This window comes from Pristis pectinata, chromosome 25, assembly GCF_009764475.1.
Source record: "Pristis pectinata isolate sPriPec2 chromosome 25, sPriPec2.1.pri, whole genome shotgun sequence".
In the NCBI taxonomy this organism is placed as follows: domain Eukaryota; kingdom Metazoa; phylum Chordata; class Chondrichthyes; order Rhinopristiformes; family Pristidae; genus Pristis; species Pristis pectinata.
The window spans coordinates 4002022-4028642 of NC_067429.1; the positions used below are offsets into that span (position 1 = coordinate 4002022).

Here is a 26621-nt window from a genome sequence, read left to right on the forward strand (position 1 = left end):
AGTTTAGGGACTAGAGTACTGGCAGGTCCTTACCTGACCAGTTTTGCAGGTGTCAGTTACTCTCAGCTATCTTGTCACATCCAAGCTTGGGCAGCAAGGATTGGCAAGCTACTCAATTGTAGAAGGTGCCACACAGCTGTTTGATGTATTGAATTGCTTGGGTTTGTTTCAGTGAGTTTCTGCCAGCCCGATATCTCATCTCAGCCTATCTTTAGCTGCAGACTACAGCACAGCCAAGTGTAATCCTGCTTGTACCTCTCCCAACCCACTCCCTACTACCAAAATGAACACGGCCGTGATTTTCCAACCAGATTTCTAGGATGATCAGGAGCACTGATCCTGACACTTTCCTGCCTGCCTCTGCCAGGGGTTTTGGGATTAATTAAAGAATTCTCTGGCTGAAATAATACAGCTCTGCATAGGCGACAGGTGACATCTGGGAATGTCCTACGAGTCCACTCTAAGTTTAGGTGTAAAAAACTGCTGTGGTTTGAGAAACAGGATTTAATTTGTAGATTAAACCATGATATAAATTATTAAACATTTATTAATCAGCAGCTCACAGGGTCAGTGACTGCAGAAACCATAGCTGAGAACCTGCGTCAATGAGCCTTCTAAACTAAAGTTGAGAGCAAATGCGGACAGACCCATTTCCAGGTTGCTGTTGTTGGTGATGGGGATTTATCAGTCTGTCAATGCAACTGTAGGAATGGAATATTAAAACATGCTGCCAAGATTTATGATTCATTATGTGCTGAAAAATTCAACCACCACCTAGCTTACTAGAAGCAGCAGCTATCCTATGGGCAGATTAACAACTAAACTCACTGAAAGTGGTCACGCAAGTAGATAAGGTGGTAAAGACGGCATATGGCATGCTCGCCTTCATTGGTCAGGGCATAGAGTACAAAGTCATGTTGCAGCTGTATTAAACTTTGATTAGGCTGCACTTGGAGTATTGTGTGCAGTTCTGGTCACCCCATTACAGGATGGATGTGGAGGCTCTGGAGAGGGTGCAGAAGAGGTTCACCAGGATGCTGCCTGGATTAGAGGGCAGTTGCTATAAGGAGAGGTTGGACAAACTTGGGTTGTTTTTTCTGCAGGTCAGAGACTGAGGGGAGACCTGATTGAAGTTTATAAAATTGTGAGAGACATAGATAGGGTAGACAGTCAGAATCTTTTTCCTAATAGAGGACATGCATTTAAGGTGAGATGGGTAAAGTTTAAAAGATTAGTGAGGCAAATTGTTTTTTAATTATACACACACAAAGAAGGTGGTAGGTGCCTGGAATGGGCTGCCAGGAATAGTGGTGGAAGGAGACATGATCATGCTGTTTAAGAGGCTGTTAGATGGGCACATGACTCTGCAGTGAATGGAGGGATATGGGTCATGTGCAGGCAGAAGAGATTTAATTTAATTCGGCATCATGTTCGGCACAGACATTGTGGGCTGAAGGGCCTGTTCCTGTGCTGTACTGTTCTATGTTCTGTGTAAATATTACTTGCACACTACTGCATTTTTATACATCAAAGGTAAATGCATGAACAAACATGGTCCATCATTTCTTTCTGGAAAGCAATTGATTAAATGAAAATAAGCAGCAACTTATTTGACAAAAGAGCTAATTATCTAAATTTATCAGCTTTACCTTTACACAGAGCATACAGCAAGGTGAGCAGAAGAAATTGGACATTTTGCCTCATCTAAAGATCAACATGAGACAACCTCCACAGCAGAGGATGGTTTATGGAATCGATCACCTTGCACTGGGATCCATCTTTTTCTACTCCTCTCATCGGACTGGATTCTATGCAAGCTTAATGTCATTGGCTCACAGATGGCAGAAGAGGAGTACAAACCTCATTTCAGTTGGTTCCCCAACCCATTCATCTTCCATGGTGAGCCAATTACAAAACAGGAAATAGAAAAGCACTTAGTTCCCTCCAATTATTCAATAGGATCTTAGCTGGTTTGTGATCTTCAAGAGGCAGTGTCTCAAGGAAACAGCATCCACCACCAAGGACCCTCACCATCCAGGACATACCTTCTCGTTACTCCTATCAGGGAAGAGGTACAGGAGCCTGAAGACCCACACTCAATGATTCAGGAACAGCTTCTCCCCCTCCGCCATCAGATTTCTGAATGGTCCATGAACACTACCTCATTATTCCTTTTTTTTTGCACTATTTTTGTAGTTTATAGTAAATGTCTTTGCACTGTACTGCTGCCGCAAAACAACAAATCTCACATCATCTGAGTCAGTGATAATAAACCTAATTCTGATCCAACTCTACAAACCACTTCAGATTTATGGGTCTTAATAACTCTGGTTAACAAAACTCAGCCTTGATTTAAAATCAATTGTCCTGACATCAATTGACGTTTGCAGAATTTCCAAACATCTGTGAAAAATGTTTCCTCACTGCTGAAAGAGCTGGGATGTACATGTTCCTAGAGCCCTAAACATTCTCTTAATCACAATTTACCCTCTCCCATTCCACACATCAGGGAAGTAGCCAGTCTGAACTCAGTCCAAAACAGTTAGAATTTTGTTTTTTGTTATTATCACCTGAATCTCCGAAATTGAACGTCACACCTTGCAACTGTCTGGCATCTTCAACAAACCCAGGGTGCCCTGCTTAACAGCTGATGTAGGGCTTTGGATCTATTGTCAGGGATAACCTCACCTTTATCCCAAATGTAAACCACCACGTCATTGAGTCATGCAGCTTAGAAGCAGGCCCTTCAGCTCACAGAGTTTGTGCCAACCATCAACCACCCATTTACACTAATCCTAATCGCTTTATTTTAGAAAAAATTTACCCCAAATTCTCATCAACTAATAGAGTAAAATAGAGGGCTATGGGTAAGCCTAGTAATTTCTAGGGTAGGGACATGTTCGGCACAGCTTTGTGGGCCGAAGGGCCTGAATTGTGCTGTAATTGTTCTATGTTCTAACCCCTCCCAGATTCTACCACTCACGAGGGGCAATGTACAGTGGCCAATTAACCTACCAACCTGCACATCCTGTGAATCTTACATCTGCCCTTTGGCTTAGCATGTCATCCAAAAGCTGGTTCTCCCAACACTGCAGAACTTCAGGATCACAGGGGAAAGCAGCCAAGACATTACTGCCCAAGTCTCTAGGGTGGCACTTGAACCTGCAATCTTCGTAATCAGAGGTCAGTGAGTTACCAACTAAACCACAGATGACACTCAAACAGCCACATACCTGATGCTCCACGTATACAGAAAAATCCAGAGACTTTTCACTTTGACAATTTTTTTTATTAACACCAACTGTATCTTAAAACAAAAAGCACAACGAATATTTCAGGGAAGCAGTTTGACAATTAGTTTGATGACCTTCTCCAAGCAAACCAAAGCCACGTTAAACATCAGATTTTTGTTAAAATCAGGTACAGCCCATCCCTCCGAATGCTTTATGTATTTTGCAGGGTTAGTACAACACGGCTCTCTCACTTGCAAGTTAATTCTACCATTTACAAAGTTGTTTCCCACATCCCTCCCACCCTCCCCATTACACGCCAGTTTGTACCAGTTTTAAGGCTTTCAAAATGGTTATACGTAAGCACAAGAATCAGGACTTGCTTTTGTTGCTACTCTTAAGCAGTGTTCCCAGGCTAAGGGGCTTTAACTCACATCAATTTGTTCAAGTATTAAAGTTATATAATTTCTTTTAAAACAATTTCTGTGCTAAATTGCAAATTAACAGTCAGAATGGCCCGGGTGTACACACCACAAATTCATGCATCCTATTCTCATAATGGTCCCTAACCCACTTTATTTTAAAATGAAAGCTCACCTAATACAATGTTTTTATTTATATATCCTATTTTTATTCGACGTGGCTGTTATTGAGATGTTTTTCCTCTTTACGAAGGACATCAACGGTTAAACTGAGGCCTAGAAATAATTAAATAAGAATTAACTCGCCTTGGCCAGGGAGGAGGGAAGTAATTACATTACCACAATTTAACCAGCAGTCTTGCTTCAGTGTTCTAAGTTGTCACCAATCCAACATTATAAGACCATGCCACTGTCTGCGCACACAATAACACATTTCATTTCAAGTGCCAATAGCTTTATTTTTCTCTCTTAAAAATGAGGTATAAACTACATTCATTTCCAACCACTGTTAATAGGCAACAGGTTCTAGCCATGAAATATACTTTCAAACTCCCCTCCCTGTGGCAAAGCAGTGGGATGATGGCAGCTCGGGGGTCCTCCACTCAGACCGTGAGGTGCGCCGCTTTGCGCTGCAGCAGGAACTGTTGGATGGCCTCTGCGTCACGCTTCAGCCAGGCTCCGTTCAGCAGGATGTTCTCACAGGACTGCTGGATGGTTCGTTCCGCTGCAGGAGCGGGGTGAGTCTCGAAAAAGCTCTGAAAATGAAGTGATGGAGACAGGTGAAGCACAAACTCTGTAATTGAGGCAGGGGAAAGACCAACACTCGTGTTTAAAATGTGCAGAAAGTGACAGGCATTACTGGTGAACCTAAACATCAGATCTTCAAACATCAAACACAATGCATCTCAAAAATTCAATGTCTTACTGGAACATTATGGCACCAGAACAAGTGCCTTGCATGTTCTCACAGCACAGCAACAGGCAGCTCATCTGCTTTCAGTGATATTAAAGTGGGTGAGAGTGGAGACACAAGAGACTGCAGATGATGGAATCTGAAGCAAGAAACAATTTGCTGGAGGAACTCAGCAGGTCGAGCAGCAGCTGCAGGAGGAAAGGAAGTTTCGGGTTGAAACCCTGCACTGGGACTGCTCCAGTTCCTTTCCTCCCACAGATGCTGCTTGACTCACCAAGTTCCTCCAGCAGATTGTTTGTTGGACAAGCGGATGTGGATATTGCCTCGAACCACTGGAGAAACTGCTCACTCTTCAGATAATGTCACTGGATCCTTGCCATTCATCAGATCCTGATACGATTTAACAACTGATTCAAGGAGTGACTCTTCTCAATGCAATACCTTTTCAGTGAAGCATCCGTCTAGATTTTGTGTTAGGCTCCTGGGGTAAGGTTTATCATTTTACTGGCACTAAGAAAAATTCTTTTAAGTCTGAAACTTGCCTAGTGTCAGATTAGTTATGAGTTTTTTTTTCAGAACCTCAGATTTATTTACAACTTTACAAATGTTATTGCAATGTGTTCACTTCACACTATCACCATCTAAACCATTTGACACGGCTAAGGCGAGAGAAATCAGACTCAAAGTTGAGAAATACCCTGTTTCTCTCAACCTTCCATCAGCTGCACCAAAACCATTCTGATGAAATGTAAGAACAAATCAGACAGAGCAGCCAGCACTGACCCAGACACCAGATTTAGATATGAGAGGAGGCCCAGAAAAGTCAGCCCTACGAATTAGCCAAAGTAACAGCCTGATACATCACACCCACAAAATCACTTTGCCCCAACACGGCAGCACTGCAGTACAATGGTAGAACTGTGCCTGAATCCGCAATACTGACCAGAACGTTAAATAGCCGATTCATAAACACCACGGCTACACAAGGAGGAGGAGGGGCTGTGTATTCTGCGACGAGTGGTTCACCATGCTGACCTCCACTCCAACGACCCAAAGCATTCCCACTATCTTTATGACACAAGCCAGAAGTGTGTTGGAAATCAATTCACCCGTCTGGATGAGTACAGCTCTAACGTTATCCAGGAGAAAGCAACCTGCTTAATTGGCACATCCTTCACCCTTAAAATCCACTTTCCCCACCAGTGGCACCGTAGCTACAGTGTGCTGCAGAAAGTTGCCGAGACACTTTCCATCGCATCTCCCACTCCTCCATCTAGAAGGACGAGGTCAGCAGGTGCATTCCCTGTGCACACCATCTTAACTTGGTGTTCCTTCCACATCCGAGTTTAAATCCTGGCACGTAGAATGGAGTGGCTCATGAAGATGACACAACACCACCTTGTCTTTGGCAGTATACGGTAATGTTGAGTGTGACTCCATTCAGCGGAGTCAAATTTTGGTTTGAGTGTGAAGAGGATCAGGTCCGATTCATTATCCTTCAAAATTTATTTTATTAAATTAAACTTTGTGGAACTGAATTTTAAAATTCATTAATGTAAATCAGATATATCCTAGTAAATACAATGATAAAGAACTTACATATCCTGTCACTTAATTTGCAATATTCATGACCATCTGTTAACACTGCAGTCAGTATTTCAGTGGAAAACACAGCCCAGATATGAGCAGAAAGAGGCAGAACCATCAGTCTAACATCATTTAATCATGCAACCTCAAACTTTATTAAATGGATCAGTTGCTGGCTTCTCTTAGATATTGAAATAATTTATTCATTACATAGAACACTACAGCACAGTACAGGCCCTTCGGCCCACAATGTTGTGCCGACATTTTTTCCTGCTCTAAGACCTATCTAACCCTTCCCTCCCACATAGCCCCCCATTTCTCTATCTTTCATGTGTCTATCTAAGAGTCTCTTAAATGTCCCTAATGTATCTGCCCCCACCACCTCTGCCAGCAGTGCGTTCCACACACTCACCACTGTGTTAAAAAAAAACTTACCCCTGACATCCCCCTTATACCTCCCTCCAATCATCTTAAAACTATGTCCCCTCATGTTAGCCATTGTCACCCTGGGAAAAAGTCTAACTGTCCACTTGATCGATGCCTCTTATCATCTTGAACACTTCCATCAAGTCACCTCTCATCCTCCTCCTCTCCAAAGAGAAAAGCCCTAGCTCGCTCAACCTATCCTCATAAGACATGCTCTCCAATCCAGGCAACATCCTAGTAAATCTCCTCTGCACCCTCTCTCAAGCTTCCACATCCTTTCTATAATGAGGTGACCAGAACTGAACACAATACTCCAAGTGTGGTCTAACCAGAGTTCTATAGAGCTGCAACATCACCTCGCGGCTCTTGAACTCAATACCCCGACTAATGAAGGCCAACACTCCATACGCCTTCTTAACAACCTTATCGACCTGTGTGGCAACCTTGAGGGATCTATGGACTTGGACCCAAGATCCCTCTGTTCCTCCACACTAAGAGTCCTGCATTAACCTTGTATTTTGCCTTCAAATTCAATCTTCCGAAGTGTATCACTTCATACTTATCCAGGTTAAACTCCATCTGCCACTTCTCCGCCCAGCTCTGCATCCTATCAATGTCCTGTGGTAAGCTACAGCACCTTCTGCACTATCCACAACACCATCAACCTTTTTATCATCAGCAAACTTACTAACCCATCCTTCCACATCCTCATCCAAGTCATTTATAAAAATCACAAAGAGCCGGGATCCCAGAACAGATCCCCGCGGAACACCACTGGTCACCAACCTCCAGGCAGAATACACTCCATCTACCACCACCCTCTGTCTTCTATGGGCAAGCCAATTCTGAATCCACACAGCCAAGTTTCCCTGGAACCCATGCCTCCTGACTTTCTGAATAAGCCTTCCATGAGGAACCTTATCAAACACCTTACTAAAATCCATGTACACCACATCCACTGCTCTACCTTCAATGTGCTTTGTCACATCCTCAAAGAATTCAATCAGCCTCGTGAGCCCTCACAAAGCCATGCTGACTGTCCCTAATCAGCCTATGCTTCTCTAAATGTCCATAATTCCTGTCTCTAAGAATCTTCTCCAGTAATTTGCCCACCACTGAAGTAAGACTCACTGGTCTGTAATTCCTAGGGTTATCCCTACTCCCTTTCTTAAACAAAGGAACAACATTTGCCACCCTCCAATCATCCGGCACTATTCCTGTGGCCAGTGAGGATGCATAGATCGTCACCAAAGGCACAGCAATCTCTTCCCTAGCTTCCCGTAATAACCTTGGATATATCCTGTCCAGCCCCGGTGACTTATCCATCCTAATGTCTTTCAATAGTTCCAGCACATCCTCTTTCCTCACATCGACATGCTCCAGCATATCAGTCTGTCATACACCATCCTCACAAACGCCAAAGGTCTCTCTCTCCAGTGAATACCGAAGCAAAGTATTCATTAAGGACCTCCCCTACCTCTTCCGACTCCAGGCACGTTTCCTCTTTTACCCCTGATCGGTCCTACCCTCACTCTAGTCATCCTCCTATTCTTCACATACGTGTTGAACACCTTGGGGTTTTCCTTGATCCTACTTGCCAAGGACTTCTCATGCCCCCTTCTAGCTCTCTTGTCCATTCTTAAGCTCCCTCCTGGCTACCTTGCATCTCCCCAGAGCCCTGTCTGCTTTCTAAACCTTAGGTAAGCTTCTTTCTTCCTCTTGACAAGATATTCTACATCTCGTGTCAACCACGGTTCCTTCACTCCACCATCCTTACTTACCCAGAGACCTATGCAAGTATTCCTTAAACAACCTCCACATTTCCACCGTGCACTTCCCCAAGAATATCTGTTACCAATTTACACTCCCAAGTCACTGCCTAATAGCATCATAACTCCCCCTCCCCCAGTTAAATACTTTCCCATATCGTCTGCTCCTATCCCTCTCCAAGGCTATGGTACAGGTCAAGGAGTTATGGTCACTATCTCCAAAATGCTCTCCCACCAAGAGATCTGAAACCTGATAAGGCTCAGTGCCTAGTATCAGGTCCAGTACGGCCTCTCCTCTAGTCGGCCTGTCCACATACTGTGTCAGGAATCCTTCCTGGACACACCGAACAAACTCTGTCCCATCTGTCCCCTTTACACTAAGGAGGTACCAATCAATATTAGGGAAGTTGACATCACCCATGACAACAACCGTGTTATTTTTGCACCTCTCCAAACTCTGCCTCCTGATCTGCTCCTTGTCATCTCTGCTGCTATTGGGGGTGGGGGGCCGTGGTCTGTAGAATACTCCCAATAGAGTGATCGCTCCCTTTCTGTTTCTGACTTCCACCCACACTGACTCAGTGGACGATTCCTCTAGGACATCCTCCCTTTCCACAGCTGTGACGCTGTCCCTGATCGGCAGAGCCACCCCCCCCCACCTCTTTTCCCTCCGCCCCTGTCCCTTTTTGAAACATTTAAACTCCAGAATATCCAGCAGCCATTCCTGCCCTGGCGACAGCCAAGTCTCTAATGGCCACCATGTCATAGGTCCATGTACTTACCCACGCTCTAAGTTCATCAGCCTTATTCCTGATACATTAGGTATTTAATGATAAGAAAAAGCACTGCTGATTACTGAGTGGAATAATTTCCCAAGACAGAGGGTGTGTATTGGGCATGAATCTGATGAAAGCTAGTTTTCAGGTTTCTAGGAGAGAGACCCAAGTGTAGGACTAAGTAAGACGACTCTTTCAGAGCCCACACCTGCACGCTGGGACGAGTGGCTCCCTACGGTCCTATGACTATTTTGGAAAGAGGGCAGAGAAATTTTGAAGCAATTTTTGATCATACTCTCAGTTTTAGTGAAGTGCAAATTTATTTTAAGTTTAGTCCTGATTTGCCAAAAGCTTGGAGAGTTACTGCAAGCTGTCTGAACAAAGAGCTTTGTTAAAGCAAGGAGAGTCTGTGTTGGGAGACAAAATCTTCTGTACCCACAGCCTTCAATGAGCACGGTCTGGTCCAGGGTTAAGTTTGGTCAAACCTTCTACTCTCCATGCTCCCAAGAAATGTGCATTATTAAATCTGCACTTGCCATTCTCATATCTTTTAAGTGGAGAACTACAATTTGTTTTTGCACTGTGGGCTGAAACCTACAAGGAAATAGACATTGCCCAAATTTATTTACTTGCATTTATCTTTGTAGCCAGTACAGAGAACTTTAAAACCCTCGAGAATGCAGAAAAATAGAATCCTACAGCACAGAAATGGGCCCTTTTGGCCCACTTTGTCCATGTGAACCACAATGCCCATCTACACTAACCTCATTTGGCTACATTAGGCCTGTATCCCACTATGTCTTTTCTATCTAAGTATCTGTCTAAATGCCTTATAAATGTGTGTTAACATAGAACAGTACAGCGCAGTACAGGCCCTTCAGCTCACGATGTTGTGCCGACCTATACAAACCTACCCCATGATCAATCTAACCCTTCCCTCCTACACAGCCCATAACCCTCCATTTTTCTTACATCCATCTGCCTATCTAAGAATCTTTTAAATGTTCCTATTGTATCAGCCTCTACCACCACCCCCGGCAGTGCGTTCCAGGAACCCACCACTCTCTGTGTTAAACAACCTACCTCTGACATCTCCCCTAAATTTTCCTCCAGTCACCTTAATCAGATGTCCTCTGGTATTGGCCATTGCCGCCCTGGGGAAAAGGTGCTGGCTGTCCACTCCATCTATCCCTCTCAATCTTATACACCTCTCTCAAGTCACTTCACATCCTCCGTCGCTCCAAAGAGACAAGCCCTAGCTCACTCAACCTTCCTCATAAGACATGTTCTCTAATCCAGGTGCATCCTGGTAAATCTCCTCTGCACCCTCTCTAAAGCTTCCACATCCTTCCTATAACGAGGTGACCAGAACTGAACACAATACTCCAAGTGTGGTCTCACCAGAGTTTTGTAGAGCTGCAACATTACCTCACGGCTCTTGAATTCAACCCCCCTGACTAATGAAGGCCAGCACACCATATGCCTTCTTAACCACCCTATCAACTTGCGTGGCAACTTTGAGGGATCTATGGACTTAGACCCCAAGATCCCTCTGTGGTCAAGATCCACATTCCTGAGAAAATATTGTTTAAATTAGAAATCCTTGGTACCATAAAGAACAAGACTCAATTGTCGCAGTTTCCTTGGTTTTATTTCATTTCGGATCCAATGGAGATCACTGCTCCGCCAATGGTGGACTGCCCATGATGACACTGCCCATGGCAGGAAGAATGTAGTCTCTGGGAGAGCTTTCAGTTAGGCTACATGAATAATATTTCATGTAGGATGCTCTGAGGAGGGCAGTTCTACATAGAAGAATTTCTTTGAATGCCATAAGTAAATACTTGGGTATTTTGTGATAAACTTGTTCCTGCAAGATGTTCGAGTGGCTGAACAACTGAAGAGGTCCTAACACAGCAACACAATTCAATGGAAAATTTGGCTCCCTTATTTCTACCTCCTGTTCTTTTTTTTTCTTGATTTCCCTCCTAAATTAAAAGAACCAAATCTTACTCGTTTACCATTCCACTAAAACTAGCCACCCCACCGCTGCACTCAGAGTGACTACACCCGAGAACAATGATTCAAAGCTAGAACCTTGAGGTTCCCCCTCTACCCTATACAGTTTGATCAGTGCTTCCCTATTGACTAAAAGTCTGATTTCATCCTACATTTCACAGTATGCTGTGAAGTTAATTATTCAATTTCCTATTAGAAGAATTTAAAGCACTTTTTAAAAAATCTCATGGGATTAGAACTTTGAGCTGACAGTCTGCTGAAGGTGCTTCCACAGGGGAGGAGAGGAGTCGGGGGGGGGGGGGGTGGGAAGAGGAGGAGGTGAGTGAAGGTGCTGAGGAAGAGATTGTTGAATGAAAAAGGCAGAGGTGAAATCTTTGAGTGAGAAGCTAAAATGGATGATGGCTCTGCTTCTGCAGTCAAAGGTTCAGTGAAAGGGTAAGGTGTAGGAGGGGAAATTACATTCTGATGTGCAACATGCCTGGCTAAATGCATAGGGCAATGAGGTATGAGATGGGGAACGGCAAGAATGCTCATGTGGGGACAGTCAGTGTTAGTTCCCAGTCCAGTAGGGACTGCTCTCATACCTACTGTGTAAATTATAAAAATGGGTATAATGAAGTTGAGATGGTTCACCTTGCAGGCTGTGGTGATCAGGTCACTCTCACACACCTACAGAACTCAGCACTTGGCACTTACAAATCATAGAAAACACAGCTGTTAAGGCAATCGAGTAGATTTTGCACTAAATATTTTCCTTTTATGAACAATTTACAATAGTAAAATATCTTATGCAAAGTGCCTCTGGGAAACTCTGGAGAAAAATCAATAAGCAATTGACGGAACTATTAATCACTTAGCAGGCTCAGTAATTCCCTTTAGTTGAGGCCATTAATTCTCTTGCGAGATAATGAAATCACTGCCGTTCCGAGCCCCTTTTCACAAGTGGCTAGAGTACATGAATCTGGATTGCAATCTGCATGGGGTTATGAAGGCATAGCAACCATAGGTTTTAAAAGCTTTAGATGCTAGGCTTTCTTTACCTAATTGATCCTCTGTACTCTCTTCTGGTTAGTAAATAGCACCAATACCCTTTTAACCGGAGAGGCAATCCTCATAAATTGTCTTGCATCATATGTAAATGTTTGTGGCTTTTTTGTTAAAAATATAAACCTAGTTTTGCACATGGAAGATCCCCTGCAAAGACCGACAAGCAGCTTGGACACAAGGCAAAAACCAACAGATGTACAAGTGTTCCTCACAAACACCAGAACATCTTTCTGCTCTCCCAGCTGCAAATATTGACAGTCTCAAGGACTCCCCCTCACGTAATTGACGACCTCTTAGAAAGCTCTCAGTAAATCTTGGTGCTTTTAGCAGGTCAACCTATGCTAATTTACACAATTTACAAAATTAGCCATACCATCACTGCAGGAAATCTCTTAGTTTTCAGCAATAGAAATAACAGACCAAGAAGTCGTTAACAGAGAAGATTCAAATAACACAAAATACTGGAAATATCCAGGTCAGGCAGTACTTTAGAGTAAAATAAACAAGAGTTAATGTTTCACGTCAATAAACTTTCATCAGCACTTGCCTTCTCTCAGGTGGTTTTTTTCCCTAGAGATGGGCTCCCGTACGTCCACCTAACTTTGGATGTGCTGCATCTGCAGTATTTTAGCTTTGAATTAGAAAGCAGAGGGTTCAGAAGGCTGTGGGGCCAATTTCCTCTCCTGAATTCTCCACTTTCTCCTCCCCAGCCCAAAAAAGACCATTTACATCAGTTAAGTTGCGATCAATGAGCAACTTGGAGTCAAATGACAAATGTTAGCCAGTTTAGGAGAGGATCTATTAAAACTCACAGCTCAAACCTCACAGCTCAAAAAAAGACCTTACAATGCACGCAAATAATCGAGAATTCCATTTTACCTTGACGTCAGCTGCCATCTTATCACCGGTAAAACCTTCCACCGTTAGCTGAATGCAGAAGGTAAAAGAGTAATTAGTAAGGGAACTGTAACATCTTCCTGTCCACAAAATACTATTCAGTACACAGTTCAGAAACAGCCCAAGCCTATTTCAGCCAATGCTAAATCCGTCATAATAAACCTTCAGTTCTGGAACATTTCATACCATTCTTAAAACCTAACAATTTTGACGCAGCTTTTGTAAGACCTCCCAATCTCTCCTTTTGATTCAGTATCTATTCATTCTGATGCTTTTGTGATGTGATTTGAAATTTATTTTCCTATCCAGTTGTAGGAGTTTTCTTACCTGTTTAATCTTACCTTTTCACCATGCCCACATCTTCATTACCATTTAATTAAGAGGCTTGCTGGGCCATGTCAAGGGGCAGGGAAAGGTCAACCTCACTGCTGTATGCCCATAGTTACATAAAGACTAGCCTAGATGAAGGATCATAGATTTCCTTCCATAAAGGACATTAGCCAGCCAGTTGGATTTTCTTATAATCCATTGGGTGCACAAGTTCAATAAGAGATGCTAGATATTTTTTCCATTAACAGAACTTCTTAAATTTCCCAGGTACCACCTACCTTTCCCAGGACTCTGCCTTATTCATGTTCTTTGTGTGACCCACCGATGATGCACTCTCTGTAAGTTAGCTTCCACTTGTGAGCCGATCACACCCAGGTTTACCTCGTCATGATCTCCCACCAACTCCACTGCTACATTATACTGACTACTTGTTCAACATATGCAAATTTCAGAGCTGCCAAACACATTAATACTACACGAGTTTTTAAAATATCTGCCCACAGGATTTTGTGGTGTTGCCATGGTCCCATTTACAACCCATCCTTGTGTATATTGAGGCTGAAATCAAGTCATCTTCCTGACTTGCTGCAACTTCTGGGAGTGATGACTGTCCTCTGCCCTCGTCAACCTCCACTGGCTTCCCAACACATCAAAATCAATACTTTTTGTCTACATTTACAAAACCCCCCTTAGCCTTCTCCCTTTTATGTGGCCTCTACCACTTAGGGCTGGTTCAAACTTTAGACAATTATAAAGATTCTATACCTCAGCACACTTAGTATAGAGAAACACATGGAAATGCAAGCCTACTGCTTTTTGATTTTCTGATTTGTTGAGTATTTGGTACTGTAATAGAGTGCCACCACAATAGAGTCAGACAGTTATACAGCACAGAAACAGGTCCTTTGACCCAACTCATCCATGCCAACCAAGTTGCTAAACTGAGCTAGTCCCATTTGCTTGTGTTTGGCCTATATCCACTAAACCTTTCCTATCCATTAACCTCTCTAAATATCTGATCTGGGAGTTCAGATACATAATTCCCTGAAAGTGGCGTCATGGGTAGACAGGGTTGTAAAGAAGGCTTTTGGCATCCTGGCATTCACAAATCAAAGTATTAAGTATAGGAGTTGGGATGTTATGATGAGGTTGTACAAGTCATTGGTGAGGTCAAATTTGGAGTACTGTGTGCAGTTCTGGTCACCTAGCTATAGGAAGGATATCAGTAAGATTGAAAGAGTGCCGAGGAGATTTACTAGAATGTTGCTGGGTCTTCAGGAGTTGAGTTACAGGGAAAGATTGAACAGGTTAGGTCTTTATTCCTTGGAGCGTAGAAGAATGAGGGGAGATTTGATAGAGGTTTACAAAATTATGAGGGGCATAGAGATAATGCGAGTAGGCTCTTTCCACCTAGATTAGGAGAGATAAGTACGAGAGGACATGGCTTTAGGGTGAAAAGGGGAAAGGTTTAGGGGGAACATTAGGGGGAACTTCTTCATTCAGAGAGTGGTGGGAGTGTGGAACGGGCTGCCATCTGATGTAGTAAATGCGGGCTCACTCTTAAGTTTTAAGAATAAATTGGATGGATACATGGACGGGAGAGGTCTGGAGGGGTATGGACTGGGTGCAGGTAAGTGGGGCTAGCGGAATAAAGTTTTGGCACAGACTAGAAGGGTCAAATGGCCTGTTTCCTGTGCTGTAGTGTTCTATGTTGCGGTAGAACAAAGGGACCTGGGCATACAGATCCATAGTTCCTTGAAAGTGGCATCACAGGTAGATAGGGTCATTAAAAGCTTTTGGTACTTTGGCCTTCATAAATCAGGGCATTGAGTATCAGGAGTTGGGATGTTATGTTGAAGTTGTACAAGATGTTGGTGAAACTCGATTTGGAGTATTGTGCCGTTCTAGTCACCTACCTACAAGCAAGATATAATAAACTTGGAAGAATACAGAGAAAATTTAAGGATGTTGCCGAGTTACAGGGAAAGGTTGAATAGGTTAGGACATTATTCCCTGGAGAGCAGGAGAATGATGGGAGATCTTACAGAGCTATACAAAATTATGAGGGGTGTAGCGGTTGCTACCGTGGAATAAAACAAGACACTAGTCGGAGGATTGCCAAACAAGAACTGGTTTATTTTCCCACCTTGCACGGGCCCTTTAAGGGAGAATGTTCCCGCCCAAAACAACCGGCAATGACGTAAGTACTACGTCATCAAGACTTTCCCGCGCGCGGGTTCTCCCCGTCGCTCGGAAAGACGAGGCCCGCCGCCATCTTGGGCCTCGTCGCTACGATGCCGCGCGACCCGACTGCCGAGCCGGTTCGCCCGACTAAACGGTGAGTCGCCACACAACCCCCCCCCAGAACCGGCGATACAGTCCCCAAGGTCCGTGGGCTGTGCCAGCTGCCGCTTAGGGGGCTGGCCTCTGCGTCGCGGCGTTGCAACCTCGACAGGTTGTTGCAGATCTGCGACGCAGAGGCGGCCGACTACGGTGAGTCGCCACAGGGGTATGAATAGGGTGAATGCATGCAGGCTTTTCCCCCTCAGGTTGGGTGAGACTAGAACTGGAGGTCATAGGTTTAGGGTGAAAGGTGAAATATACAAGGGGAATCTGAGGGGAAATGACTTCACTCAGAGGGTGGCGCGAGTGTGGAACGAGCTGCCAGCGGAAGTGGTCGATGAGAGTTCAATTGTAACATTGAAGAGAGGTTTGGATAGGTACATGGATGGGAGGGGTTTGGAGGGATCTGGTCCGGGTGCAGGTAGATGGGACTAGGCAGAAGATCAGGTCAGCATGGACTAGATGGGCTGAAGAGCTTATTTCTGTGCTGTAGTACTCTATGTCATAAATGCACCTGCCTCTACCACTTTCTCTGGCAGCTTGTTCCATATATCCACCACCTTCTGTGTGGAAAAAGTTGCTCCTCAGGTCCCTTTTAAATCTTTCCCCTCTCACTTTAAACCTATGCCCTCTAGTATTGGACGACTCTACCCCGGGGAAACGACAAGCTACAAGATCTACACTGCAGATCAGACTTGAATTAGTTGTGATCTCAGCCTGGCCAGCAGTAGTACAGAGGTCTCCAATTTAACATCAAGGTCTCAGACTGGGGAAAAAGAAGAGGACTTCTCCCTCATGGCCACCCTGTGCCCTGTGGGAAGCCAGTTCTGAACCTGGCTGTGATGGCTCTCAAGGTCAGGCAGTTCTGCCGGGGAGGCCTTGCTACTGAAGCTCACAAGAGAAAAATGGGCCTCCACGGATCAACAGGGTGAGCAGCTTCCAGAGAGCCAATCGTTAGGAAATTTGAATCCAACGTGTCGTGTACTGGCTGAAGGGAGAAACCAGGTGTGGAAAGAACCTTACTTTTCCATGGCTACAGGTAATGGCATTGTAATTTTAAGTACAGTTGAAAATAACCAAGAACGATCCTTCAAACTTGGATCTAGATGTCAGAAAAGCAATCATTAGCTCCATGGAGCTGAAGCTTCTGCTACAGCAGCTTAGTCATTAGACCTAGCAACACAGAAAAGTGTCCAAACACTTAAAACAACATAAATCATAAGTATTGGCACAATAATGTTGAGCTATAAGAGCCCCTAGAGATCAAGCAATTCAGGAATTTTCATTTCACCTGCATTCCAAACAAACATTCCAATTTATTTCCATACCCCTCCTCACCATCCCTATCCCCCAGAAAAGCGTAAATCATCTTTAATTTATTTGCACCATTATTGGCAGGCTTGCTTTCATCTGCCAAAGCTCCAGGTTCTTCCTTTAAGATCTTCTGTATTTCCACCTCCACGACCAAGTTCATCACCTGTCCTAATATCATGTTATATAGTTCAGCATCAAACTTTGTCTGATAATGCTCCTGCGAAGCTCCTAGAGATGATTTTTCCTGTTGACGGTGTTATACAAAAGGAAGCTGTTGTTGTACGAGTGGAGTAAAGCAACTTAAGGACCACGAGAAGGTAGTCCCTACAGCCCCACCAACTTGCTCTGGCATTCAGTGCTGCCGCTGATGCTGTGTTCTGTCCACTTTCCCTCCCAATCGCTATCTCCAGAAATCTCTCAATTTTGAATAAACCCAGTGACTGAGCATTAGCAGCCTCCTAAGTTACACAGCGATAGGTTAGGAACAGAATGCAATGACTGCAATGCGTTACACATGTTGTATCCACTGAGTTCTTGACCCGAGCTGGTGCCACAGAGAGACACATTATTAGTGAGCACTGCTAAAGAAAGTAACAAAGTTTTTGAGCTGAAGCAGCACAAAAAAAATTAAAGTCACCCCACCAAGTATGTTTTCTATTTACCTTGATTAATCGTGATATTAAAAAGCCTCCTTGATAGCGATTGTATAGTTCCTCCCAGTTGTCCTTTAGAAATTTCCAGGCTGCTTTTCTCCCCATTAAACTCCCACCTGACACTCCACCGAGTACAAAGACCGTGTCCTGGGGACGAACTTCCTCCTGAAACAACAACAGTGCTGCAGTTAAAATAAAAGTATCTTTTCTTATTAATAAACACTTTTTTCCTTTTGTTGTGCACCATCTCCACGAAGGCTAAAGCACTGTGTACAGAAATAAAACAAAGAAATGCATTTATGGCTCACTGGTCAAAACAGCATTGTGTTGCCTCAACTGTTAGTGACCAAGGTGTGGTCCCTAAAGGTATCATCTCATCCAGGTTGTGATTGGTCCATGCCCCAGCTAACACAGATTTTGGGGCATTCAGCAGATGCCCTCCTCTATTTTGCAGCAGAACTCATTGGTTATCAGCGTCAGTAGAAAGAGAAGCAAGTTGGTGGCTCTTCCCCATCTCTGGTGGCCATGTTCGACAGCAGCTTCCTGATTGCTGCCCTTCCCAAGACCAACTCTGCACAAAATGATTATCAAGTGGACCTCCTTGTACAAGGCCTAGTATGACGGTGCATTCAACCACTGAATATTAAGGTGCTAACCTTTTCAATTCTGCTTCACGATATTAGAAATGTCCTAGTAAGATATGATACACTTGCTGAAATCTAGCAGTGGGTTGGGACCTAAAGATCAAAGTCTGGTATTTTGTACAACACAAGATTTATCTTCCTTATGGGTAGGAAGAGGGAGTAGGGAAGATGGAGGTGGTTTGGGGTGGTGGGGGGGGGGGGGGGGGGGGGAAATGGTGAAGGACTTGGTCTTCATTCTGATTGATTTCCACCTTCAGTCTTTTGGTTTAAAAGCCAGCGAATGTCTGGTGGTAGGACCAGCGAGTCAAAATGACTTTTTTTTTTGTTATATCTAACAAGTAGATCAAAACTTTGCCATTTCCCTTCTTGCAATTCAGAGAAACATTTTCTGTAAAGAAAACACTGCCGATATACAAAGTTCTGCTGTTCCCCAAAGACAGACCAGTGGTTTACAATTTGAACAATTCAACTTGCATTTTTTATTGCATGGGATAAACTTCAATTCTGAACCACATTCTGAGGATTAGAAGCTCAGCAGGTTTGCCAACAGTGCATCATAGCACCTAAGTTTCAAAAAAACAGAACAGTATTTATTAGGTCATACCTTGTTTAGCTTAAAAATCCTGTTGATGCAAAGAGAAAAAAAGGACTGAAGGAAAATGTTGACAGACATACTACATACACTTAAGTGAAAGATAAATGAACACAGAAGGCAAGGATGATTATGCTGTACAGTTAGATGAATCAGAGGAAGATTATTTGGAGCATAAAACACCAGTTAAGACCAGCTGGGCTTCATAACCTGCTTCTGCACTGCAAATTCTATAGACCTTTATTTAAGATGTTCACAGCTTTGAGTCCTATCCAAACTTTAACTGCCAGATTAAACACTGTCAAACCCCAGGTTTGCCCTTGTATGCAGAGTCAAGGAGGGTTTGATAGCATGGTGCAATTGAACCAAAGTAGACATAATTTAATTCCCATTTTGAGGATGCAAGTTCTCTCCTTGTTTTTCTCTTTCCTAATACAACTTATGTCCACATTTATAGGGAAATATCCCTAATGTAAACATCACACTGTAGTTGCATCTTCCTGCCAGTGGTACGACTACAGCAGCTTAGTGTACCAGGCTTACGTAGAGAGCTTGCTTTGGAATTAATTGTGGATCAGGCTGACATGGAATACGAGCAGGTGCACTACATACAGTATATTAGTGGCACCCTGTGTTGATACAGTACAGGCACTGCCAGAAAGGTGAGACAGCAAAGTATCAGCAACACAGACACTGTACATGCAAGATTTCTAACATATATGGAGCACTGCTAATGAAGAAGTTGCTGGGAAGAAAAGAATTGATATTTTATAACAAAGTATTAGCAACAAAACATAATGGGAAGAATGACCGGTTAACTCTGCAAAGAAAATGTCAACTAAAACATGAAAGATAAATATATTAAGTTGCTGAACATGCAAGATATATATAAAAAAACTTGCAAGTAGCAACAACAAGGGAAGGCAAGCTAGTGCAGCAGACTGGTATCAGCTGACCCTGTTTCTACACTGCCAACACCTGGGCAGAGGGATCCAATGGCGTTTAGTGGTAGGAAGATGCATTTAACAGATCTGCCTTTTTTTTAAAAAAAGAAAACACACTATTTAATCTGTCAACATCACAAACGAGGACTAAATCTCCAGGTGATATTGCATCATTCAACCATAAATGGAAAATCTACAAATCTCACCAAAAATATAGCTTAATAAAAAATCATTGTTGATCCAGTGTTCACATTAATGTAACTAAGCCAGAATATTAAAAAAAAACCAAGGTTATTGCATCAGTCAAGTTTCCAACAACACTAATTTTTCTTTAATTTACTCTTTTCAAAGCGTAGTCTGCTCACACCCCCTATAAGCGCATCTCCTGTTAGCGGATCATCTCATCTCGGTGGACCATTCATGGAGAATACCGTGGCTGAGAATGTCGCACCCTCCCAGCTGGTGGTGAGCAGTTCCTGCAGGGAAAGAGTGACAGAAAACCTGTGGTTTAGGCCCCTGAGCAGACCAGCCATTTAGAATAGTGCGCATCAGGGGGAATTGGCACAGACGTGAGTCTGATTTTTTTAAATGGGAAACCATTGGTGGATTTGTGATATTTTCTACTCCTAAACACCCTAAACGAGTTCCAAATCAAACTCATGTTTGTGAAGGGTTTTGGAAGATGGCCTCATTGGTAGGATTAAACATTTCATTGAGCACTACAGTTTGGAGTGCGTTCTTAAAGGAAATCCATCACAGGTACCAATGACTTGGGTAGCTGTAACAGGGTTAAATTCAATGGAATATCTCCTGGATGGAAGCTTTGATGCTGAAATCCATCTTCAAAATTCAGAGCTACAAAACAGCTACATCAGCAACATGACTTTATATTATCCATGAAGATTTTGAAAAAGGAACCAGCTCTTAAACTGGAATAATTAACATCAATGACATAAATCTGTTAGGCATTTTCCCATGACTGGGGTAACTGGGGCTGGACAAGGAAAGAACAAGCTATCATTTACTCTGGCACTATTAGAGTTCCTTTTCTAAAAAAATTATACGGTCCCTAGAGAGGTGGGAAGTGGAGGAAAGACTACCTGAGGTTTAGTTCTTTCTACCCTTTTATTTACAACAGTAGTTAGTAAACTCAACCTTGTATCCTGCAACTCGTTAAATGACCAAACCACTATGGTTATAAGAAGCTTTGTTCACAGAAAGAGAGACTCAGGGCATGGCTGGACTCTCCTTGACTGTGATGGTTTGGATCTGTTCTTCAGGAACTTGCTGTATAGGGTCTGCTGAAAGTACAAGTAGAGGCTGGAGAAGTGTCTTCGTACAGTGAGGTCTTGTATAAAAGCTTTGAGATCTACAATGAAAAATGGGAGGAGAGGAGAGGCAGAAATTAAAAGATGGTCCGCTAATGTTTTTGGATGGGTCAATCCTTCTGCCGTTGCATCAATGCCATTATCACAGGTTCAAGTAGGGATATTCACTATGCTGATGGCAGTGGTTCTGCAGAGCTAGAGTGAGAAAGTAAAAACCATTTCTGAGAAAACAAAAGCAGCAAAGGTATCAGGCACTAAGAAGGGAAGGTTTTACTTTTGAGGGAATAAAATTAAAAATCCTTGAACTACCAAATTGTGAATCCGATTGTATTACCCTTAAAATAATAGCTTGAATACAGGAGGTGCCACAGGCCACAAATGGCACACAAATGTCGCAAGTATTATTTGTGAGGGATGGTGCTATTTTCAGATGGAAAGGAAGGTGAAAGTTGCCAATGGTTACACAATGAAGTCTTGAGAGGGCTCTCAAAGCATTCAAGTTTTATTTGATCCAAACACTGCCTGTTACCTTTGCATTGTTCAAACTACTTGGAAATTAATACACAAGTGAAATGGAGTTAAAGTTGGACAACCAATCAGATAGCAAGAAATAACATACCGACATAGCAAAGGTCAAAACCTTCTGAATGAGGTCAGGATGTGAGATGGCACCCAGTAGTCTTTCAATTCGAACCTTCTCTTCCTGTAGATCTGTTTGGTTATGTAGCTGTAAAATGCAATGATATTCGATCAGCTAAGTTATAAAACTGCAGTTGTGTGCGTTATACTTGATTTGTGTACAATTTCTCTTTGTGAAAAGGGCTTCTGTTGAAGCAAGCAACTTCAGCACAGGGCTGAGAATCGCAATAAGATGCTGGATTTTTCTACATCCTCTCTGCAAACAATTTATGACCAAGTTCCAGCTCCACCGGCACTCTATCTCACACATGACTGAATCCCAGTAGTCTGTTCACCTAGGAGGCTCTCACAACCAAGCCTAGGGCACTCATTTTTGTAATCTACACCTGCTTTTCTTCCCCAACTTTTCCATTCTGGTCATATCTTTTCAACACTTCAATGTTGTTCCTCCACTTATTAATTAGGAAGATGAATCCTGATTAATTCTCACAGAGCCAAGGGGAACTGAGAATTGTTTGAACCAAGACTCTGAGACTAGACCTAGCACAATCCAGCGGTCAGAAACACAAGGATAGCCAAATGGCAGATGACACTTATATGGTTACCAAAGATCCATCCTCAGTCTCCACCCCTGCCCTTTCCTCACATCCTTCTGAATGCTGTTATGAATTTAGTTTCTGCCACTGTCATGATCTAATAACCCATTGCACCTGAAAATCTCTACCTCCCTCCCTTCTTGCCTGATGATTTTAAATTTGTTTTTTTTTAAATTAACAAATCACCAGGTTAAAAAAAAGATAAATCAGGAAAAAAAAGCTATGCATAACATATCCTGTTCATATAGGAAAAGTTAAAAAAAAAGCACAGTTTGCTCTCTTCTTTGCCCAAGTAAGTATACTTTGGTTGAATTCGCAACTTCTGTTTGCCAAATACAAAGGAAGCTGTTCATAGCCAATTCAGAACTGTAGTGGCAGCCCTTCTGGTTTGTCATGATTATGATATCCATTAAATGACTCAGTTCATAGCATAACTGATCGCCTCTCCAGAGATGCTACTCGACCTGCTGGGCACTTCCCACATTCTACAATTTTGTCCCCCACATTTACAACATCTGGAAAATATTCAGGTCATTAAGCAACACAGACCACATAATATTGTGCATTTTTCATTCATAAATGGATTTTTATTAAATATATTTTAACTGACTTTTCTTTATATATCCTAAATGATACACTGCACAATCTCACACTGCTTTTTTGGTGTTGAGCAAGAGGCAATATGCAGTGACAACCAATTCCCCTAGATGGCACTGTCACCCCAGGTCTCACAAAACATTGGCAAATTCTGAATAGAGAAAATATGCAAAGTTTAAACAGGATTTGTCTGAAAAACAGAAAGACTTGTGTTTATTTATAGGTGGAGGCATTTATCTTCTAGATGAAGACATATAGTATCTATAAAGATGTGCGAGAAAATTGCTCCCTGATATCAGTCCTACTTTTACATTATTAGTTTTTAAACCTGTGTCTTGCAGTTGTGAATTAATTTTAAACATAATCAGAATTAAGGTTTTCCATTACACTAAGGACCCCCTGATCTATACAATGTCCTTTCCCATTTTGGGGAAGATATTCTGGCTCACAAAAAACAAAACACCAGATGTAATTATATAAAGCAACACTAATTATCAGCAGCAGTAACAAGAAAGTGTCAATATCTTAGCAGGCATCTGTTTTAAACCAACCACATACTTCTCTTTAATACTGCTGCTTGTCACGGTGGAACCTAGTGTGTCTGTGTGGCACACAGGAGAGACCGGGTGAAACTGGAATGTGCGAGATACAGTCACCCCACAAGGATGTCGGCCAGTCTCAGTCATGACACCAGAGAATCTAAAATTCAGCAAACCCTGGGCAAAAAAAAACTTTGGGATTTAAAAAAAAAGAGGGGAGAAGGTTTTATTCTAAAACCCAGGTATTTTAAGTAAAAGCATTACTACCATATACAGATTAGGTGACTGCTTTGCAGAACACTGTTTAGTCTGCCAAGCTTATCATTGCCTGTCACTTTAAGTTTTCCTCCTCTCAATTTAACCTGTCCTCAACCTCCGCCATCACCTTGAGAAACAACACCAGCTTTCAACTAAGCACTTTACAGGCTTCTGGATTCAGCACAACAGTCAATTCCAGAGAATGTCACCTTGTATCGACCCGACTTTTGTTTCTTATTCCATTAACACCCCCTGAACTGTTGTTTAATTTCTCTCAACTTCCATCTCCTTGACTCTCCCCTTTGTTCTCCCCTCCTCCCACTTTCCTTGCATCTTGAAACTTATTTTACCAGTTCAAGTAAAGGACCCAAAATGTTAACTGTTTTTTGCACCACAGATGCTGCCCAGCCTTCTGAGTATCCAACATTTGTTTTTAGTTAAGTGTTCCATAATCTACAGTTTTCCAGTTCTCGTACACTTCCTTTCACTGCTTTGTCAATGGAGCCATGCATAACACGAAATATTTCCCAGAACTAAAAATCATAAAATTTTAATTTATCTCCAGTTCTCCTCCTCTTGCATCATTTTCTTGAAGGTGCAAGCCCCTTCATAGACCAAGACATCCTAATTCATGGCCGGGTAGTTGTCGAACCCCAAAGGAGAAGGATCAAGCAACCTTAACTGTAAGGGGCAATACAGTCAACCTCAAACCTTTCATCCACTTTTCTTGGCAATCACTGCATTGATCCTGATTAATATTTTCTTCGCCAATGGTCCCTCCCCAACCCCCAAGAGATCAATTAGCACAGCACATCCTGTTTGTAAGGTTTAAGGGAAAAGTACAAATATAACCGACCATTGCTCGGTTTCGTTGCTTGATTGCAGAAACACCAACCTGCTGAACAAAATATTAATGGGAAGGGAAGGAAAAAAATGCCATCTGGGCTTAAAATGCAGAAACAGTTACCTACCTTCAACATTGTGTCTAGTGTTGTTGCATCTCCATGCTTCAGAACTGTTAAATATACCTGAGGAGATGATAAAGACAGATTATTTCCCCAACACATTCTCAGTAATGCAAAGAGACGCATTTCACTGTGTTTCGATGTATGTGCGACTAACAAATAAATATCATCTCTTATTTCCAATTGAAAGGAATATAGTAAGAACATTTCCTTTACATCTCACTGTTGACAGCTTAGTTTGGAAAAAAAAACAAGATCACAGCAGCAATTCCATTTAGAATGGAACTTTGATTATCAACTTAAGTGGGGCCCTCTGGCATATCAAGGAAGAGTTGAGGGTTCTACCGTAGAGACTGCAATTGTTATAAATCAGACAGTACTTTAAATTCCAGACGCCGAAAGCTCAGTCTCAGAACACAGTCCAAGTGCCTTAGCATTTTTAATTGTTGTCAAAGATTTAGTGAAATTTGCAATTGAGAGCTCAGGTTATTTCCAAAGATTACACATTCTCATATTTTGTAGCTAGTATTTCAGAACTAACAAATTTCCTCCTTCCCATTGTTCAGTGCCTCATACACTCCTTCTGGAGGAAGCAGAGATTTATTGGTATTGGTTTATTATTGTCAATTGTACCGAGGTACAGTGAAAAACTTGTCTTGCATAGTTTGTACAGATCAATTCATTACACAGTGCACTGAGGCAGTACAAGGTAAAAACAGTAACAGAATACAGAAAAAGTGTCACAGCTACAGGGAAGTGCATTGCAGCTAGACAATAAGGTGCAAGATCATAACAAGGTAGATTGTGAGATCAAGAGTCCATCTCATCATATAAAAGAACCATTCAATAGCCTTATAACAGTTAAGAAGCTATCACTTAGCTTGGTGGTACATGCCCTCAGGCTCCTATATCTTCTGCCCGATGGGAGAGGGAAAAAAAAGAGAATGACCTGGGTGTGTGGGGTCTTTGATTATGCTGGCTGCTTTACCAAGGCAGCGAGAGGCATAAACTCAAGTTTCTTCCAATTCTCTGCTCTTAAGGTGATCTCTTCTACACCAGGGAAACAAAGATTGCATTACTGCTTTCAGTTCAGAAGTGTGACCCCAAGCATCCAGTTACCTGTCACTTCAATTTTCTATCTCATTCCACTATGATGACTGGGTCTTCAATCTTCTATAGTTCCAACAAAGCTCAGTGCAAGTTTGATAAACAGCACCTTATCTTTGACTAGACACACAACTGTCTTCCAGAGTAAATGAGTTCAACAAACACAGATAATCAGCCATTCCAGGTTTAACATTTCACAGTTGTTCTGCTTCTGGTAATTTCAGCTTCTTCTCTTCTTTCCAGAGTAACCTTGTGTTATTCATGATCAACATCTTGAGGGTGTTGTCACTGACCAGACATTCAAAAGGGCCAGCCACATAAATACTGTGGGTACAAGAACAGGTTAGAAGCTAAGTATCCTGCCTCTCATCTCCTTATATGGCAAAGCCCCTTCACAAGTCAGATGTGGCAGTGGAAGACTCTCCACTTGACTGGATGAGGGCACTAGCGAAAAAAAACCAAAAGCAGCTAGATATTGTCCAGCACAAAATGGCCCGCTTGATGGCCACCCTACACATTCACGTCCTTCATCACATCTATAAAACAGTTATCCACCCACACTACTTGGCAGCACCACTCAAATCTGTGACCTCTTCCAGCAAGGCAGCACATGGGAATGAATACCCTTCAAGTAACAGACCAGTCTTCCTTGAAGATTTTATCATTTCTTCATCTTTACTGGGTAC

General features: G+C 42.6%; 1 protein-coding gene and 1 long non-coding RNA gene across 2 annotated transcripts in view; one reads left to right on the forward strand and one right to left on the reverse strand.

Moving 5' to 3' along the window:
- The window catches only part of LOC127583126 (uncharacterized), a 38172-nt gene extending 17885 nt beyond the window's left edge, over positions 1 to 20287 (forward strand). The window contains exons 2-3 of the long non-coding RNA XR_007958213.1: positions 18160 to 18374; positions 20263 to 20287. This is a non-coding gene — a long non-coding RNA (uncharacterized LOC127583126). The remainder of the gene's footprint in view (positions 1 to 18159; positions 18375 to 20262) is intronic.
- Positions 3268 to 26621, reverse strand: part of npepps (aminopeptidase puromycin sensitive) — a 176966-nt gene continuing 153612 nt past the window's right edge. Inside the window, exons 19-23 of the mRNA XM_052038902.1 lie at positions 24835 to 24891; positions 21854 to 21961; positions 17736 to 17891; positions 13069 to 13116; positions 3268 to 4407 (exon numbers count right to left, since the gene is read on the reverse strand). Of these exons, the coding sequence (XP_051894862.1) occupies positions 4255 to 4407; positions 13069 to 13116; positions 17736 to 17891; positions 21854 to 21961; positions 24835 to 24891 (522 nt within the window). The 3' untranslated portion in view covers positions 3268 to 4254. The remainder of the gene's footprint in view (positions 4408 to 13068; positions 13117 to 17735; positions 17892 to 21853; positions 21962 to 24834; positions 24892 to 26621) is intronic.